General features: G+C 43.6%; 1 protein-coding gene across 1 annotated transcript; it reads right to left on the bottom strand.

Annotated features, from left to right (window-relative positions):
- Positions 1-154: 154 nt before the first annotated feature.
- TRIM58 (tripartite motif containing 58) lies at positions 155-19561 on the bottom strand. Its single transcript, XM_030936955.1, has 6 exons — positions 19074-19561; positions 15739-15834; positions 11469-11699; positions 8540-8562; positions 8344-8444; positions 155-1028 (listed from the first exon to the last, which is right to left on the bottom strand). The coding sequence occupies exons 1-6, from the start codon at positions 19491-19493 to the stop codon at positions 439-441; spliced, it is 1461 nt and encodes a 486-aa protein (XP_030792815.1). The 5' UTR covers positions 19494-19561; the 3' UTR covers positions 155-438.
- Between the last annotated feature and the right edge of the window lie 71 nt (positions 19562-19632).

Genomic DNA, 19632 nt, shown 5'->3' with positions numbered 1-19632 from the left:
GGAAAAGGAGGAGAAACAGAAGTACAGATGTGATACTGGATAGTATCAGACATTCTGAATCAGTTTAAGAATTGCCATGTCTAATTCTTATATGGAAGACTTGGAATACAAGGATGTTGAAAGGAATAACAAATTAGAATGAAGGTATAGAAATCCTTATGTAATCCAAGGTCATTAATTTGAAGGAAGACTCATCAAGAAAATGTGATCTAGAAAAAGAGGTTGAGATTGCTCCATTTATAAAATTATTATGCTCTATAATCTTCCCATATCCAAATATTTCGTATTCCCTCTTTTGTCCCATGGAAATATTTCACAGCAACAAGGAATCAAGTGCTGACCTAAATGGGGGTATCTGTTAAAACTTAGCACGTTGATATCCTTCACCCCACTCCAGGAACATCTGCTAGGCTGGGACTGCATCTTGGGAACAGAACTTTAGAGATGATCATCTCTTACATCAGAAGCACGATCTAAATGATCCCTGGATGCCCAGTTTCCCGACTCTGCTACTGCCATGGCTGGCAAGATAAGAGGAGTTGCATCACAGATGAAAAAGTAAGGTCGAAGAAGACCAGAGAAGAGTTGGTTGAATGTGTAGATATAAGATCCATTGGTGACGTTGTAGAATGAGATTTCACCGGCTTCATAGTCCAAGAATATCCCAATGCAGCGAGGACTTTCCAGCTGGAGAAGAGGCACCGATGGGGAGGCAAGGACCATGTACTCATTCCCCTTCAGCAGCCACAGGGCCCAGACCCCGTTCTCGGGAGACGGTGTGGTTTCCCCCTTTCTCGGCAGTGCGTCTTGACAGACCCCTAAACCCCACTCTGCTCTTTCTCCCACCAGAACCTCCCAGTAATGCCTCCCGGATGAGAAGCTCTGCAAACCCAGGATGCAGGGCCACGTGTCAAATCGCTCAGGATTGTTGGGGACATCCCTCCATGGTTCTCCATCCTGCACACTGCGCAGGTCGGCGGTCAAGAGCAGACTCGGGTGTGCCGTGGCAGGATCCAGCTTTACATCCACTGCGGAAGGAATGTGGTGGAGCAGGTGAAAGGAAAGAAAGGTAGAAACTCAGGAAACCACTGAAATGAATAGTCCCAGAGTTCCTCGCTTCTCTCTCTAACAACGCCTAGAGAAAACAAATCAGTATTTCGCCTTATAGGTGAAATCTTGTTACTTTATTATTCTTTATTACTTTGTGGTGTATTCCACTGTTACCTCTGCATAACCGAGAACGCTTTAACTTCCTCAATAAAAACAACTATTGATGATGACAAACCAAGTAAATAATCATTTAGTTTCCTTTTATTTACATCTAAAGCGTGTGTGTGTGTGCATATGTGTGTGTGTGTGAGAGAGAGAAAGAAAGAAAGAGAGAGACGGGGTCTTGCTATGTTGCCCAGGCTGGAGTGCAGAGCTATTCATGGGCATAGCCATGGTCCACTACAGCTTCAAACTCCTGGACTCGAGCGATCCTCCCATGTCTGCCTCCCCAGCAGCTGGGACTACAGGTGCACACCACCATGTCTGGCTTATATCCAAAGCATTTGGGTGCACTTAGGAGGATCTTCTGCATTTAACATAAAATTTATAAACCCCTTAGGAATTCTTTTCTTAAAAATCTATAGGAGAATTTTATTAATATTAAGCCCACTACTTTCAAAATTATATTACTGTGGTAGGCAGAATTCTAAGATGAACCCCATGACCTTCACAACCTGGTGTTAGTCTCATGAGTATGTTACACTATATGACAAGAGAGAGATTATCAAGGTGAGTCTAATCTAATCCCACAAGTCCTGTAAAATCAGAAAATTTTCTCTGGCTATTGGGTTGGTGGCAGCAGGAAAGGTCAGTAAGACGTGGATTTGATATCTCTTTGCTGATTTTGAAGATGGAAAGGTCACATGAGGAGAAAAACGAGTGATCTCTAGAGCTGAGAGTGATCTCCAGAGCTGAGAATGGCCCCCAACCAACAGCCAGAAGAAAACAGGAATCTCGGTACTGCATTTGCATGGAATTGTATTATGCCAACTACCTGAATAAGCTTAGAGGTAAGGTTCTTCCCCAGACCTACAGAGAAGCCTAGCCTGGCCAACACCCATATTTGGGCCTTGAGAAAACCTAAGCAGAGGAGCCAGCCGATCCCACCTGGATGTCTGATCTTCAGAACTGTGAGCTACTAAATGGTATGGCTTTAGGAAGCTAAGCTTGTAGTTATTCATTATGTAACAATAAAAAATATTGATACTCTGAAGTCCCAGCAAGACTGATGAGACATTTGACCCATATACATAATAAATAAATACATCTAGATATGAAACCTCAGTGAAGGGTGGATGTAAAATATTCAGTGGATTTCCTTATTAGCATTGCTTATAAATAGTAAGTTAATTAATAATATGGTTTGGGTGTATATCCCCTCCCAGTCTCATGTTTAAATGTGATTCCCAGTGTTGAAGGTGGGGCCTAGTGAGAAGTGCTGGATCGTGGGTGCCATCCCACTGGTGATAAGTGAGTTCTTTATCAGTTCATGCAAGAGCTGGTTGTTTAAGAGGAACCTGGCACTTGCCCACTTCACTGCTTCCCTCTTGCCATGTGATACGCTGGCTCCCCCTTTGCTTTCCACCATGACTGTAGGTTTCCTGAGGCCTCACCAGAAGCAGGTGCCAGCACCATGCTTCCTGTACAGTCTACAGAACCATGAGCCAAAATAAACCACATTTCCTTATATTAATAAATGACCCAGCCTCAGGTATTTCTTTATAGCAATGCAAAATCAGACTAACATGTTAATATAGTTTGATTTTTAATATCAGAACAAATACTGCTTCTACTGCTACTACTATTCCTACTACTGCTACTACTACTACCACTACTGCCACTACCACTATACTTACCTGCCTTTAAACACTTCTAGTGAACCTTTTTTTTTTTTAACTTGAGATAGAGCCTTGCTCTGCTGCCCAGTCTGGAGTACAGTGGTGCAATCACAACTCGCTGTAGCCTCCACCTCTCAGACTCAAGCCATCCCCCCACCTCAGCCTTCTGAGTAGCTGGGAAGGCGTACACCACCATGCCCAGCTAGTTTTCTGTATTTTTTGTAGAGATGGAGTTTTACCATGTTGCCCAGGCTGGTCTTGAACTCCTGGGTTCAAGCGATCCATCGGCCTCAACCTCCCAAAATGTTGGGATTACAGGTGTGAGCCACCATGCCCAGCCTAGTGAATTTTTTTAAATTTTTAAATTTAATTTAATTTAATTTTTGAGATAGAGTTTCACTCGTTGCCCAGGTTAGAGTGCACTGGCACGATCTCGGCTCACTGCAACCTCCGCCTCCTGGGTTCAAGCGATTCTCCTGCCTCAGCCTCCCAAGTAGCTGGGATTACAGGCATGCACCACCAGGCCCGGATAATTTTGTATTTTTAGTAGAGATGGGGCTTCTCCATGTTGGTTAGGATGGTCTTGAACTCCTGACCTCAGGTGATCCACCCGCCTCGGCCTCCCCAAAGTGTTAGGATTACAGGCGTGAGCCACCGTGCCTGGCCTAGTGAACTTTTACTGATACCCAACCTGAGTGGTCACAGAACTGCATATTGCATTATTTTTATTAACTCATGTAACCACCCTGAGGGTCACCATTGTCATCCCTCCATTACACAAGAGTAGATTCCAAGTCAAAGAGTTCATGTGGTCTTCCCAAACTCTAGAGGTAAGTGACAGAGATGGAAAGGTAGGTCTCCACAGATTGTGCATTTAACAGAAGTCATGTATTCCCATGCCGTGCCTGCTCCAGCACATTTGTCTGCTTCATTTCTAACAAAAGAGATCTGTGAAATGGCTTTTGATATGGTCTACATCCCATTCCTCTCCCTACCCCTTCTCTCCTGAACTCAATTCTTCATCATGATGTGACCACACCCCAACCAAACTGTTCATGTCCACCTTCCCAGGGACCTGTGTGTTGATGAATGGTTATTTGTCAGAGCTTGTCTTTTTATTTAGATGGACTTTTGCTCTTGTTACCCAGGCTGGAGTTCAATGGTGTGATTTCAGCTCACTGCAGTCTCCGCCTCCTGGGTTCAAGCAATTCTCCTGCCTCAGCCTCCTGAGTAGCTGGGATTATAGGCATGCACCACTATGTCCGGCTAACTTTGTATTTTTAGTAGAGACGGAGTTTCTCCATGCTGACTAGGCTGGTCTCAAACTCCTGACCTCAGGTGGTGTGCCCACCTCGGCCTCCCAGAGTGCAGGGATTACAGGTGTGAGCTACCGCACCTGGCCCAGAGCTCCTCTTCAATGATTTTTCTGTATCTCTCAACACTACTGAGAATCCACTTGTGCTGGAAAATCTCCCTTTTCCACAGACAGCACTCATCCATGTTTCCCTTCTCTCCCTGCTCACTCCTCCTTCATTGTCTTTGCTGTTCTCTTCTCCTCCACCACCACCACTGGAGAAACCTATGGTCCCAAGATGTGGACTTCTCTCTCTCTCACCTCACTCCCTATCTACCCGGGGGTTGACTGGCTCATTGCTTTGATAAAATTCCATTCATATGCTGACTGATTCCCAATGTATGTGCTTAGCTTTGAACTTTACCCTGAAAATCCCTATTGTACACTCATCTGCCCACCTGATAGCAACATTTGGATATTAAGCACTCATCGCAACATCCATGTGTCCAAAACCCAACCCCTTCTTCTGCTTCAACTGTAGCTTTCCTCATCAATAGAAGTGGCAATCACATTTTGCCAGTTTGCAAGCTCCAAAACCTTGGAATCATTCATGGCTCTTCTTTTTAACAGCACATCATATATAATCCAACAGCAAATCTTAACAGCTCTGCCTTCAGTGTATAACAAAAATATGTCCACCTTGCGGCACCTTCTGTAATAACATCTGTTCCAACACATAATCATCTTTCATCAAATTACTGCAAAGACCCTTAACTGCTTTTCCCATGTAATCTTCGCCTCTCCGTAATTTACTTACAAGAAACCATACAAAGTGATCCTCATAAAACATCAATCCAATCAAACTAGTTTTCTAGGTACAACTTTCAATGATGTCCTATTTCACTCAGGGATAAAGTATCATGCTCAGAGTGGCCTGCCTATCTAGCCCTTCCTTGGTCTGTCTGACCTCCTGTCATTTAGTCTGCCACAGAGTCCTCACATTGACTTCCTCACAGCTCCTGGAACACACCTGCCATCCTCCATGTCAGGCCTCAGCGCTCATTTCTGCTGTCTGAGTGCTTTCTTCCAAATCATATATGTGCTGCACTATCCCCGCGGGGCGAGGTCCTTCCTGGTCACCTTATTAAAAATCAGAACTTCTCGTTACCCTTTTCATACTCTTTTTTATTTTATTCAATATTCTGTATCAGCCTCTTACAGCCTGTATATTTCGGTTAAGTACATATCTGCAACACAAAGCTATGGATTGTAGCATATTTTGTTGTTGTTGTTGTTGTTGTTTAATGATATATTCCAATGTTTAAAAGAATGGATGAGATAGAATTAATAAAATATTTTGAATTATTTCATTCAATAAAAATAAATATGTATATGAGGTTACTGAGTCTAAGGGTGCCATGATGATTTTAATCAAGTCAGGCATTTAGTAAACATTCATCCACCCAGGAGAATGTGGGTACTACGCTGCAGATATGTGTTTTCTCATTAAGAGACTTCACACTCTTTCGCTGTAAGTAGTGAAGCCACTATTTAGACATAGTCAGTTTTCATTACTTGGGATAAATTAGATTTTAAAATGAAATTCTAAACAATACTGAATCTATACTGTTTTAAAGAATAATACAATCAAATTGAACAGACTAATTTTTTGTGACACTGCTTATTCCTACATAAAAATAATTGACAATATTTTGGCTTTATTGACTCACTAATTTAAGCAACTCATCAAATTCTCAGCCAATACATTAAACCAAACTTCTTGTTAATAACTTTGCAATGCTTTCATATTGATTACTTTTAGGAGGTGGGGTGCTTTCAAACGTTTCTTTTTGTCCTCCAAACAATTTATTGTTAGCATTTTATAAACAAAGAAATGTAAATTTACTGGAACTAACGTTACTCATATCACAGCTAATAAGAGATGAACTACAATTTTGAGCCCACTGTTCTAACCAAATGTAGACTCTATGGGTGGCTGTGACTCTGATACTGCTCATGAATACACCAGTCCTCATTTTTCTGGGCATGGTACACTCTCCCACTGAAGGAGACCAGAGAATTCTACACTAAAATACAGCACCCCGGTATGCCCATGATTTTAAATTAAAGGCCCTTGGAGACGAGCACACACTGGAGGAAGCTTTATTCTAACACTCATTTATCTGCCTAAAGTCCCTGTGTTTTAATTAATTTAGTTCATACTGCAGGAAGACAGACAAGTCTGTCAACACACCTGGACAGACTTCAGTCACAAACCACTGTCTATTTTTCAAAAGACTTTGTCCCAAGCCACTGTATGTACTCCAAGTCCAATGAATCCACCAAAAACTCATTTACTATCCCTCTAAAATCATCCACACCTCCCCATCTCCCTTTCCTCCAATAAAGAAGGGTATATAAGCATCCGTATCCCATTGAGTTACCGGGTAATTATTCTCCTGCGATTCCGCTGTGCTTTGAATGTTAAACTTTTTCTATGCCTTTGTTCCTATTTGTCTTTGGTCAGTTGATTTTCAGCAAACATTCATAGTGCAAGGGGAAAGTTTCCCTTTGTCCCCTACACTGTCTCCTTGATAGTTTGGCTTAGCCATGAAATCTCAGGAAGGCCACACGCCCCAATTCAGCATGGTGCCTATGATACTCCGAAGTGTGAATTTGGTCTACAGTGCATGAGTCACCATACCTACGATACTGGGAAGTATCTATTTGGTCTACAGTCACCATGCCTATGAGACTGTGAGGTATGTATTTGGTCTACATCCTGTTTACTGACATATAGTTCTTAAAATCCTTGGAATTTCCAGAAAGACAAGAGTCTTTTGTATGCTACTAAGACGACTTACAGTTGGTGATACCCCGAGAAAGCCTCCCACTGGGTGTGGGTTGCCAGGGGAATCAACCATGTGATTAGAGGCTTGAAACTTTCAGCGCTAGATGCCATGGTCCCACCCATCTCTGAGGAGAGAGGGGCTGAAGGGTGGGTTGATAAAACAATGGCCTATGATTTAATCAATCACGTCTACAAAGTGCTTCCATAAAAACCTAAAAGAACTGAGTTCATTGGCCGGACGGGTGGCTCACGCCTGTAATCCCAGCCCTCTGGGAAGCTGAGGCAGGCGGATCATTTGAGGTTGAGTTTGAGACCAGCCTAGCCAACATGGTAAGGCCCCATCTCTACTAAAAATATAAAAATTAGCCGGGTGTGGTGGCATGTGCCTGTAATCCCAGCTACTCAGGAGGCTAAGGTAGGAGAATTGCTTGAATCTGGGAGGCGGAGGTAGTGTCACTGCACTCCAACCTGGGGACAGAGTAAGGCTTCATCCCAAAAAAAAAAAAAAAAAAGAAACAAAGAACTGAGTCCTGAGGACTTCCAGATCACTGAACACATGGAGGTTCCCAAGGCAGCAATGCCTAGAGAAGGTGTGGAAGCTCCGTACCCTTTCTCACAAACCTCACCCTGGGAATCTCTTCCATCTGTTTATCTCTAGCCTCTGTAATGCCCATTATAATAAATGAGTAAATATGTGTCCCTGAGTTCTGTGAGCTCTTTCAGGAAATCAAGTGAACTCAAGAAGGGGGTTGTGGGAACCCCGATTTACAGTCAGTTGGTCAGAATCACAGATCACAACCTGTGCTTGTGGCTGGCACGTGAAGTGGGATCAGTCTTGTGGGACTAAGCCCTCGACCTGGGGGACCTGGTGCTATCTCCAGGTAGATAGTGTCAAAATCAAATTGCATGGAAGGACATCTGGCTGGAGTATGTGCTGGAGAACAGATTGGCTGTTTGCGGGGAGAAATCTCCACACATTTTGGTGACCAGAAGTGAGGTGTTGTATTGACTCTGTAAGACAACTTCTTCCCCCATCTCTTCAATAACCTTGCCCGTTTCTATGGTTCCCAGCACCAAGAGGGAGGTGGAGCATGGTCTGTCAGCATGGGTCTCAGAGTGAGAAGATGTGGCACAGAAGTCCCCACACCCAGGAACAAACCAACAGCACACTCGCAAAATAAATTTCTGCTGATTTGGGCCACTAAAACTTTAGGTTCTGTTGCTCACTGCAGCTGACTGGCACAGTAATAAACTGCAATATGAGGCAAACCCCAGGCAGCCTAATTCCCAGTCTCTAAGATGCAAATTACCTTGGAACTTCCTCAACAGTTCCCTCCTCCCAGGGATGCAGCATGCTGTCTTCAGTTCCATGGGGATGTTCTCTGCTTCCAGCCTTGTGACAGCCTTACTTCTGGGAAGAGCACAGAAACCACAGAAGTCAGCAGGGTTCTCCACCATCTCCTCTCCCTCTCCCAATCCCTTCACCAATTCAGAAAGCACGCATACCTGCTCAGGACTCCTCTCACACCCTGAAAAGGAAAGAAAAATACAGTGTGAGCTGGACTCTGAACTGCTTTTCACAGTCAGACTGAGGACACCAGGAAAATTTCCTTAGAAATTACTGGAAAACATTATTAAGATAAAATTATAGGGGACAATAAATCTTTTTTTTTTTTTTTTTTTTTGAGATGGAGTTTTGCTGTTGTTACCCAGGCTGCTGGAGTGCAATGGTGCTATCTCAGCTCACTGCAACCTCCACCTCCCTGCCTCAGCCTCCCAAGTAGCTGGGATTACAGGCTCCCACCACCACGCCTGGCTAATTTTTTTTATTTTTTTGTATTTTTAGTAGAGACGGGGTTTCACCATGTTGGCCAGGCTGGTCTCGAACTCCTGACCTCAGGTGATCCACCCACTTTGGCCTCCCAAAGTGCTGAGATTACAGGCATGAGTCACTGCACCCAGCCAAATCTCTTTTCTTTAAAGCTATACAAAACAATTTAATTATCTTCTGAATTAATAATTCTGCCACTTGGATATTGTAACAAGTAACATTCTGCAGGTAATTCGGATGGAGCAGGATAAAATAGATCCTAAGTACTCATAGAATTTATTTGAGGGGCAGGGATGGGTTCCTTAAATAAAGACACAAAATGTTTCCCTGAACGTCTTCATAGGAATTATAAATTCCTAATTCTCTGAACCAACGTACCAGAGCTATTCCTATGAGTAGGTTATCTAAGTAGATTAATAAAGGAAGCCTTTAATAACTACTAACATTACTTTCTCAAAGATTATTAAATAAATATATCTGTGATACATTTATTATATTAATAATTGTATTTGGGATACATTTCCCCTCTCCCCTTAAAAACAATCGCCAGTCAGATAAGTTTTGATGACATAAAAGCCGGGAAATAATTTGCTTTGCCCTGTATGGGAATGTCAGGCCTCGGTCTTGGCCTTTGGGGGTAAAATGTAGCTTATTAGTACCAGGGAAGAAAGGGAAAGGAAAGTATAAAAATATACAGCCTGGGCAACACAATGAAGTCTCATCTCTACTAAAAATTTTTTTAAAAATTAGCTGGGCATGGTGGTGCACACCTTTAGTCCCCGCTACTCGGGAGGCTGAGGCACAAGGATCGCCTGATCCTAGGAGACTGAGGCTGCGGTGAGCTATGATTGAGCCACTGCACTCCAGCCTGAGTGATAGAGTGAGATCCTGCCCTTATAAAAAAGTAGATAGATAAGATACCTTATTTAAGAATATATCCTCCCATGCCAGGCGGGGTGGCTCATGCCTACAATCCCAGCACTTTGGGAGGCCAAGGTGGGCAGAGCAATACTGTTGTTGAAATTGTCAAGCCAGGCACAGGGGCTCACGCCTGTAATCCCAGCACTTTGGGAGGCCAAGGTGGGCGGATCATCTAAGGTTAGGAGTTCAAGACCAGCCTGGCCAACATGGCGAAACCTCATCTCTACTAAAAATGCAAAAAAAAAAAAAAAAAAAATTAGCCAGGTGTGGTGGCACTTGCCTGTAATCCCAGCTACTCAGGAGGCTGAGGCAGGAGAATCACTTGAGCCAAGGAGGCAGAGGTTGCAGTGAGCCAAGATCACACCACTGGACACTGCACTCCAGCCTGGGCAACAGAGCAAGACTCTGTCTCAAAAAAAAAAGAAAAAGAAAAGAAAAGAAACTGTCAAAGTTCTTGTGTTTTGCCGTCTGCTATTTGGAAAATTCCTTCTGACTCTTAGTTTGCTAACAAGGAAATGAGCACAGCAATAATAATAAAATATAAACTTAATATATATAAGATAAAATGAGACAAATTAAACGGTTTTACAAATTCATTTCATGGTCCCCTGCCTCGTAATCAGTACTGTTTAGTAACTGTACTTGCAAATATTATACAGTGAGTTAATATGATTATTTATATTAATGGTAATTTCAGTGTCTAGAACTGGGTCAGAAAAGGTAGAATCTGTGGGTCAGCTGTTAAATGAGAACATGAATCACTTAGTTTAGAATCCGAGTGAGTCACTGGGGAGGAGATAGAAGTTGGCCCAGATACATTTCTGTTGCCATTGGTTCGATCAAGAAAACATGGATCCATCAACAGCTCTGGCTTTCCCTGTTCACTTGGGATATGATGTCTTCACAGAGGACTAAAAACAAAGATTCCCTTTCAATGTTATTCATCTTTCTGTTCTCTAATCCCAAATAGACTGGGAGGAAGCTGCACAGGAGTCCACGTAATCCATCCTCACCATACCTGGAACGGGCACAAAATGTGGGCCAGGAAATCAATGTTTGCTTTACAATCCAATATGACAATTTCAAGCTAGACAATTTAAATCATTATTCATCCTTCTGGCCGGTGACACTAAAATGTGTTATGCAGACTTTCTGGGTTAGCCATCCCTGAAAAACAGCAATGCCATCATGGACAAACTGCAGACTGACTCTGAGGTTTTAGGAATTACTTCTCAGCCAGCAGAGTGTAGCTTGTCCTTTTCCTGCTGTTTAAATTTTCAGAAATCACTCATTTTAATTTTAAAAATTCTTTAGTCCTTAAAACGAACTATATGCTGTTTGTCTGTCTGTTTTTTGAGACAGGGTCTTGCTATGTTGCCCAGGCTGGTCTCAATTTACTTGGCCCAAGCAATCCTCCTGTCTCAGCCTCCCTAATAACTGGGACTACATGCAAGTGCCACCATGCCAGACTCAAACTATATGATTCTCTAGAATCTCATGATTCTGATGCCAGGAATGGCATCTGAGTAAATTCTAGGGTGTTTAAGCTGCCTTCTGAGTAAATTCGAGGGTGCCCTTTTCCTAAAGAACATAAACGCCAAAGTGTTTGTCTCTGAAAGCCGCTGTACTAGTCCCTGTCACCTCAGTCTCACACCTGCCTGCTTTTCTGGCACCCGGTCTCACCTCCAGCAGACCCAGGGCCTGGCGCTGGCACCTCTCCTGCAGCTCATCTGCCAGCTCCTTCAGGGCCTTGCTCTGCTGGACCAGCCGGCTCTTGCTCTCCCGCAGTCTCTGCAGTGTCGCTCGCTCCTCCGCCTCCAGCCGCCTTAGCTGTAGTTGCTCCTCCTGGGCCAGAAAGCCACGATGCTTCTCAAACTCCAACCTGAAGCGCTGCCTCTGCATTTCCACTTTCTCCTGAGGTGACACAGTGGATCACATCATCAGCGCTTGGCCTCCTGCAGCCATGTACAGGACAGTGCTGGAGAAGGCAATGTCCAGACTTCCCTGGGATCCATAACTCTGTGGACTGACTGACTGCATTCTAACAACATGCACAGACTGGAGTCCATTCGTATGAGAAATAGCCCAGGAGAGTTTTCAAACTAAGTTTAAAAAATACTGTTGGACTGGAGTTCCCATTTTGCCACAGGCTTGGGGGCAAGGCACTTTTATATTGAAGTTTCAGTACCATATACAAAATGTGAGGTTCTGGGGAGGTTGAGGCAAGAGGATTGCTTGAGGTCAGGAGTTCAAGACCAGCCCAAGTAACAAAGCAAAACGTGACCCCATCTGTAAAAAAATTAAATGAACTGACCGGGCATGGTGGTAAGCCCTGTAGTCCCAGCTACCCACAAGGCTGAGGTGGGAGGATCACTTGAGTCTAAGAGCTTGAGGCTGCAGTAAGCTGTGATTGCTCCACTGCACTTCAGCAAGACTCCATCTCTTAAAAAATGTGGGGAAAAAGAAGAGTATGTGGATTACAGTTGAATATCTGTTAAACTACAAAAACAGTGATCAGCATAGAGCAGTCACACAACAGAAGTTACTATTTACTAGTAGATTAGTCACTAGAACCACTAGGAACAACTGAATTATGAAGAAATGTTAGAGACCTAGAATTGTTTGAATAAGAAAAGGCTGAGAGATGAGAAAATATGAATGCTGTTTCATAATACGGTAATAGTGAACACAACCACAAGCCTAACGTTCTCTACAAAGCCAAGAAAGAACTAAGTGATGCTCAGGCCACTGATTTCAGAGTTCACGTCAGGGAATTAACCCCGATTTCTACCTGAATCTCACATCTTCAGTTTCTGAATAGACCTAAGGAACATACTTCGTCCCAGGCTTAGTTTCTAGATTTTCTCTCGAGATAAGTATATCGGAAACTAACTTTAAGCTGAGTACAAGAGGCAAATCACTCCCTCAAAGTATCTGTACCTCCCATTCTCTGTCCTATCGATTTATTTTATTTTTTGTATATATTCATGAGGTACAAATGCAGTTTTGTTACATTGTTATACTGCCTTACAGGTGAAGTCATTTGCCTGGTTTTTTTTTAATCTTTTTTTGAGACCGAGTCTTGCTCTGTCACCCAGGCTGGAGTGCAGTGGCACAATCTTGGCTCACTACAACCTCCTCCTCCTGGGTTCAAGTGATTCTCCTGTCTCAGCCTCCCAAGTAACTGGGATTACAGGCACGCACCACCATGCCCAGCTAATTTTTGTATTTTTAGTAGAGACAGGGTTTCACCATGTTGGTCAGGCTGGTCTCAAACTCCTGACCTCATGATCGGCCCGCCTCGGCCTCCCAAAGTGCTGATATTATAGGCGTAAGCCACTGTGCCCAGCCTATCTGCCTGTTTTCAAACGTGGTAACTTCTTGCTTTGACTAAAAGGCATACGCTATCACCTTTTTAAACTAAACATCCCCTAAGACTTAACTCCTTCCTTCCATTTTCCAACTCTACCTCCTTCTACCATTTTCTAAATCACCAGATTTAGAAAACTTCATCTTCTTTCTGAAATCAGCCAAGTCTGAATTCCATACACTGATTCCTGAAAGGTGTAACTCATGTAAATATGAGAAGCTCTCTTCATATCCGAGGCTGTGCTGTTGTGGGGTGGGGCAAATAACCCAGCCACTGGAAAAGAGTTGAGTCATACCTGGGGCATGAAGGGGGTGTGGTGGGAAGCGATTTGCCTGCAATTCATCTTCCTTTCACACCACCCTCTTGAGCACAACTATATCTGCAGATAGAGAAACAGGAAAGGTTGTTTTGTAGTATTTAGAATACCTTGTGACCAAAAATGTGCTTGCTGCATTTGGCTCACATGGATACATTATTGATGGTAAAGATCATGCAAGTTTACTTGGCTTAGAACAGGGATCTCAGTATCATCCTACTTAAGAATAATCAGTACAGGGTTTAAAACATGCAGGAACTCAGCCCTCCGATATGGGGATTCTGATTTTATAGATCTACGGTCAGGCCAGGATTGAAAACAACAGACTTGTATTTCAGCCTGAAAAGAACAAAAATTATCCATCAATATTACAATATTAAATAATGTACATCCTATCACTATGTACATTATAGGCAAATAACGAACATTATTTAATATTGTAAAGCTTTGTTCTTGTTCTTTTTACCTCGATTGCCACTACCCAATCCAAACTATGCTTTACTAGCTTGCTCTTCCTGCAAAACCCACTGCTATATCCCTATCACCTAGAGTTGCATCTTATACTGTCACTACTAGTTTAAAAATATTCGTTAATAATATTGATGAATAAGTTTGTCAGTATCAACATTAATAAGTTTAAATATTTCTTCACACATCTGAGTAACGTTAGGTACTAAAGTTATTAACATCAATATTATTTAATATTGATAACTTTTATCCTTTCTTATTTAATATTGATAACTTTTATCCTTTCCTACCACTATCTACATTATTTACCTATAATGTACATTTTTCTTTTCTTTTTTCCTTTTTTTTTAGAGACAGAGTTTCACTCTTGTTGCCCAGGCTGGAGTGCAATGTGCGCAATCTCAGCTCACCGCAACCTCCACCTCCTGGGTTCAAGCGATTCTCCTGCCTCAGCCTCCTGAGTAGCTGGGATTATAGGCGTGCGCCACCACGCCCTGCTCATTTTTTTTTTTTTTTTTTTTTTTGTATTTTTAGTAGAGACGGGGTTTCTCCATGTTGGTCAGGCTGGTCTTGAACTCCTGACCTCAGGTGATCCACCTGCTTCGGCCTCCCAGTGTGCTGGGATTACAGGTGTGAGCCACCGCGCCTGGCCTTAACGTACATCTTTCTTCTGGGATAAGTGTTATCTTTTCCTATCCCTATGTGTATATATATAGTAATCTAGTAATGTAGTAAATATAGAAAAATGTAGTTTAAAAAGTTTTTATGTAATATCTGTGTAAAGATAGAGTATAAGACGAAATTTTCAAAGAAAACAAGAAGGAAATAATTATAAATATATAGAGTCATCAGAAAAGAAGGGTTATTTGGAAAAGGAGAAAAAATAGGAATATTCTGTAGAGTATAACCTATTATATATCATATTACATAACACATTATATGAATATATAGAACTATACACACAGTTTCTATATATAGTTTCTCAATCTTGACACTATTGACATCTTGAACAGATCATTTTTTCTCATAAGATATGGGAACTGTCCTGTGGACTACAGGGTGTTAAGCTGCATTCCTGTCTCTACTAGATGACAGGTGCACTGCACCCACCCTTCCTCAGTTGTGACAACCAAAAATATCATCTCCAGAAACTGCAAAATGTATCTGGGGGAGGGGAGTGGGTATCGCCTCAGGTTGAGAATCACTGTGTGTGTGTGTGTGTATGTGAATCACTGTGTGTGTGTACGAATCACTGTGTGTACACACATGTGTATACACATGTTCACGTGCATGCGCATGAATGAAACATGGAATAAAAAGAGTTAGTGAGGTATAAAAAAATGGAATATGTGTATGTACAGATGATCAAAAAAGGCTGAACATTCGGATTATTTCCCTGTATATAAGATGATCACTTTGGGCTGTACTTCTTCTGTTACAAAGTTGTGAAATATTCCTTATTTCATTCACCACAAATATTTTCAAACTAGTAGTGACAGTATCAGATGCCATTCTAGGCGACAGGGATACATCAGTGGGTTTTACAGTAAGATCAAGCTAGCAAAGCTATTTAATTGTAATTTGGATTGGGTGACGGCAACAGAGACAAAAAGAACAAAAATGAACCATATCATTTGAGGGGATAGGGATGACCCAGGATGGCTCTGAGGTGTTCTTGGGCATATATGGAGATGGAACAAAAGTGCTGGAGAATGGAAGACGGTGGAAGAATTACTGACCCAAATCTGGATCCTTCAAACAGGCAAGCCTCCTAAAGCCCCAACACGGTCCGGTCTTACCTTCCAAATGACAGTCTTTTTCCCCACATTGGCCTCCTGAGTCAAGGCATCCTCCAACTCTTTCCTCACAAGTTCCAGAGCCATCTGGAGCTTTACCTGTTTGGGAAGATATTTCGAAGCTGTTACAGATGCTCTCACTCAGTACCTAACGTCACGCAGATGTGTGAGGAAATACAAAGATCAATTTAAACCATCTCTTGAAAGCACATAAAAAATGTTCAATATCATTAAAACTAAACATAAATGTATTTAAGTTTTAGTGTCAGGGTCTCGCTCTGTCACTCAGGTTGTTGTGTAGTGATGCCATCATGGCTCACTGCAGCCTCAAACTCCTAGGCTCAAATGGTCCTTCTACCTCAGCTCCCAAGCAGCTAGTACTCCAGGCACACTCAGCTAATTTTGTTTTCTGTAGAGATGGGGTCTTACTATATTGCCCAGGCTGTTGTCAAACTGCTAGCCTCCAGAGAGTCTCCCATTTTGGCCTTCCAAAGTTCTGGGATTACAGGCGTGAGCCACCATGCCTAGCTCCTTAAATGTATTTCAATACCAGATACAATCAAATAGTTATCTAAAAGTATGCTCACTGCATTGTTATATACAATCGCACCACTGCACTAAAACATTAAAGATAGGGAGAAAAAAATTATATTAACTGGATAGAATTCCAATAGGATGTTACAGAATGTTTAATGACAAGAAATACAATGATAATGTCCAATAAATAAATATATTTTACAAAACAGCATTAATTTTGAAAAAAAAATGTGCTGGTAATGAATATATTAAAACTGGGCTGATGTAAATGAGAATATTAGACAAAATGTCATCTATTGGTATCTGGATGAAGAGTGATGCTATTATATCTCTCTATATTTCACCTTCTTGAAGTTATTGATCACTTTATGACAAAGCATGGGTTTATTATTGTAGTATTAGTAGTATTATTAGGTCAGAAGGAACTTGGGAGGTTATCACATTTTATATGAAAAAATACAATATGTTGTAAACCTTACAATGAGTAAAAAATATGAGAACTAAATCTTCCTTCGATGATAGGGCCCTCACTAAAGGTAAATATGTGTATTTTATTTACAGAAAATACCCACAAAGATACATACATACACAGGATTTTAATTAAAAAATTCTATTCTCAAAGTTACTTAATAAATCCTACATACACATCAATTGTTTTTAAAAGGAGAATATTATAATTGTTATATGTAAAATAACAGTAGAATTCATGATACCACTTGACCCAGTGGAGAAAGTGGCATTTGTTTTGGTGTTTACAAAGAACGAACACTTTGACACTTGTAGATAGAGAAAAGCTCCCTCAGGCCAAAGAAACAGTCAGCAAAAGCAAGGAGATGTGGCACAGTTAGGAAAACAGTGATTCGGCTAAATTTGCTGGGTTTCCTGGCTAGTTAAGACAAGAGCTACGGAAACATAACTTAGGGCCCTAGAAAGCTATCACTGACAGGCTCAGGAGTTTAGATAATATTTATTTGGTATTTAACTGAAGAACTACTGGAAATACAGAGAACACCTTTAGAAATATTACCTTAGAGGCTGGGCTGCCTGTAACACCAGCACTTTGGGAGGTCAAGGAGGGTGGATCACAAGGTCAGCAGTTCAAGACCAGCCTGGCCAACACCGTGAAACCCCGTCTCTACTAAAAATACAAAAATTAGCCGGGTGTGGTGCCGCGTACCTGAAATCAGGAGGTTGAGGCAGGAGAACTGCTTGAACCAGGACCCGGGAGGCAAAGATTGCAGTGAGCCGAGATCGCACCACTGCACTCCAGCCTGAGCTACAGAGCCAGACCCCGTCTCAAAAAAAAAAAAAAGGAAAGGAAAAAAGAAAAAAGGAAATATTACACTACCAATCCTCTGTATGGTACTTTCTGGACTTTTTTTTTTTTTTTTTTTAAAGGCAAGAACATAGCAGAAAAGTTTAACTAGAAATTACCTAGTACCTACATCTCGCCAATGACAACGAAAATCAAGAAGACATACCAAGAGAGATATATTGGTAGGTCCAGAGGGAAGGGGAAAATATCCCAGAGCTTAATTTAAAAAAACAAAATAAATAGGCCGGGCGCGGTGGCTCAAGCCTGTAATCCCAGCACTTTGGGAGGCCGAGACGGGCGGATCACGAGGTCAGGAGATAGAGACCATCCTGGCTAACACAGTGAAACCCCGTCTCTACTAAAAATACAAAAAACTAGCCGGGCGAGGTGGCAGCGCCTGTAGTCCCAGCTACTCGGGAGGCTGAGGCAGGAGAATGGCGTGAACCCGGGAGGCGGAGCTTGCAGTGAGCTGAGATCAGGCCACTGCACTCCAGCCTGGGCGGCAGAGCGAGACTCCGTCTCAAAAAAAAAAATAAAAATTAAAAATAAATAAATAAATAAATAAATAAATAAATAAATAAATAAAAATTTTAAGAAAGCTAGTCTTTGCAATGCACTACAGCGCGACTGAGTCCTTTGGTTAAATATGTCAGTAGATTACAGACGACTTAGACCTCCTCTCTGCTGGCAGTTGTTCTACATGCTGTGATTCAAGTGTGTTCAGAAAATGTCCAAGAACTTTTGAAGGGCACCAGTAGGAAGAATTCTACACAGAATTTCACAGATGCCACTTTGGGGGCCAAATACTTCCATTTTGTTTTTCTTCTTTCTCTTTTAAGCTTCCCGGGCTACACTCCAAACGAAGCACCTCTTCATTGAGGATGTTCGAATCCTAAGTCCCCAAATCCCTGCTGATGGAGAGCCACCCGCGGGCCACCCTCTCCTACTTCAGGAGGCACAGGCGCCTGAGCTTTGCAGGGATCGGAACCCGTGCCCAGCTTGACACTCTTCCTAACAACGCCCAAACCCGTGGGTTGCTTTGGTGACAACACTCATTTAACGTAAACACTGTGCAAAAGCAAAGCATTGCACAAATGCGAACTATTACGGCAAGTTTACGATATAGATGTACAATAATTACCAAGAACGAACTGGACCACACAGCCTTCCCGACCAGAGCCCCGCTGAGGGACCAGACTATCCGCATCTGGGAAAACCAGCCCAGCGCGAGTTCGAGGACAGGAGAGTGCTTGAGGGAGGAGTGGACGGTGTAAAATAAAGGTTGTGTGTCGCAATGGGGGTTACCCCAGCCAAGGCAAGGAGACCCACACTGAGTGAGCCGCGTGGGCGAGGGGGACGGCGCGGGGCGCGGGGAGCGGCCGTGGGAGCCGCTCAGGAGACGGGTGGCCTTGGCGGCTCCGCTCCGGACGGTCGCGCGCTTCCCCGTCACCGCAGCGCCCGCAGCCCCCGCCGGGGGGCGCCTCACCTGGTAGCGGCCGGCGGCCTCCTGCAGCGGCGCCGTGCGGTGCGTCCTGTGCTCGGGGCCGGCGTCGCACACCCAGCACAGCGCCGCCTGGTCCTCCTCGCAGAAGCGGTTCAGCTCCTCGCCGTGCCGCGCGCACCGCCGCGCCCCGGGCCCCGCGCCCAGCCCCAGCCGCCGCACGCTCTCCACCAGGCCCGCCAGCTGCCGGTTGGGGCGGAAGCCCGCGGGCCGGAAGGGGCCCCGGCACTGCGGACAGGCGTAGACACCGCCCTGCGCGATGTCCGACTTCTCGCAGAACTCGGAGATGCACCTGAGGCAGAAGCTGTGGCCGCAGTCCACGCTGACCGGCTCCTGCAGGAAATCCAGGCACACCGGGCACCGCGCCTCCTCGCGCAGCCGCTCCCCGGGCGGCCCCGCGGCCATGGCCCGCCTCCCCGGGTGGCTGCGCTCCCGGCCGCCAGCACCGTCTCCCCTCGCGGTCTGCACAGGGGGAGGAGCCCACGCCGCAGGAAAGCAGGCGCCGGTGGGTGGTGTCCGCTGGCCTCGGTTCAAGAGCTCAGAC

Source organism: Rhinopithecus roxellana, chromosome 8, assembly GCF_007565055.1.
Source record: "Rhinopithecus roxellana isolate Shanxi Qingling chromosome 8, ASM756505v1, whole genome shotgun sequence".
Taxonomy (NCBI): Eukaryota; Metazoa; Chordata; class Mammalia; order Primates; family Cercopithecidae; genus Rhinopithecus; species Rhinopithecus roxellana.
The sequence above is the reverse complement of the archived record's forward strand: the minus strand, read 5'-3'. Positions and strand labels throughout refer to the sequence as shown.

Coding starts and splice junctions, on each gene's coding strand:
- TRIM58 (XM_030936955.1), bottom strand. CDS start 19,493: ATGGCCGCGGGGCCGCCCGGGGAGCGGCTGCGCGAGGAGGCGCGGTGC. Junction 11,700..15,738: donor AAAAGACTGTCATTTGGAAG/GTAAGACCGGAC, acceptor GTGTCACCTCAG/GAGAAAGTGGAAATGCAGAG. Junction 8,563..11,468: donor AGGCCCTGGGTCTGCTGGAG/GTGAGACCGGGT, acceptor TTTCCTTTTCAG/GGTGTGAGAGGAGTCCTGAG.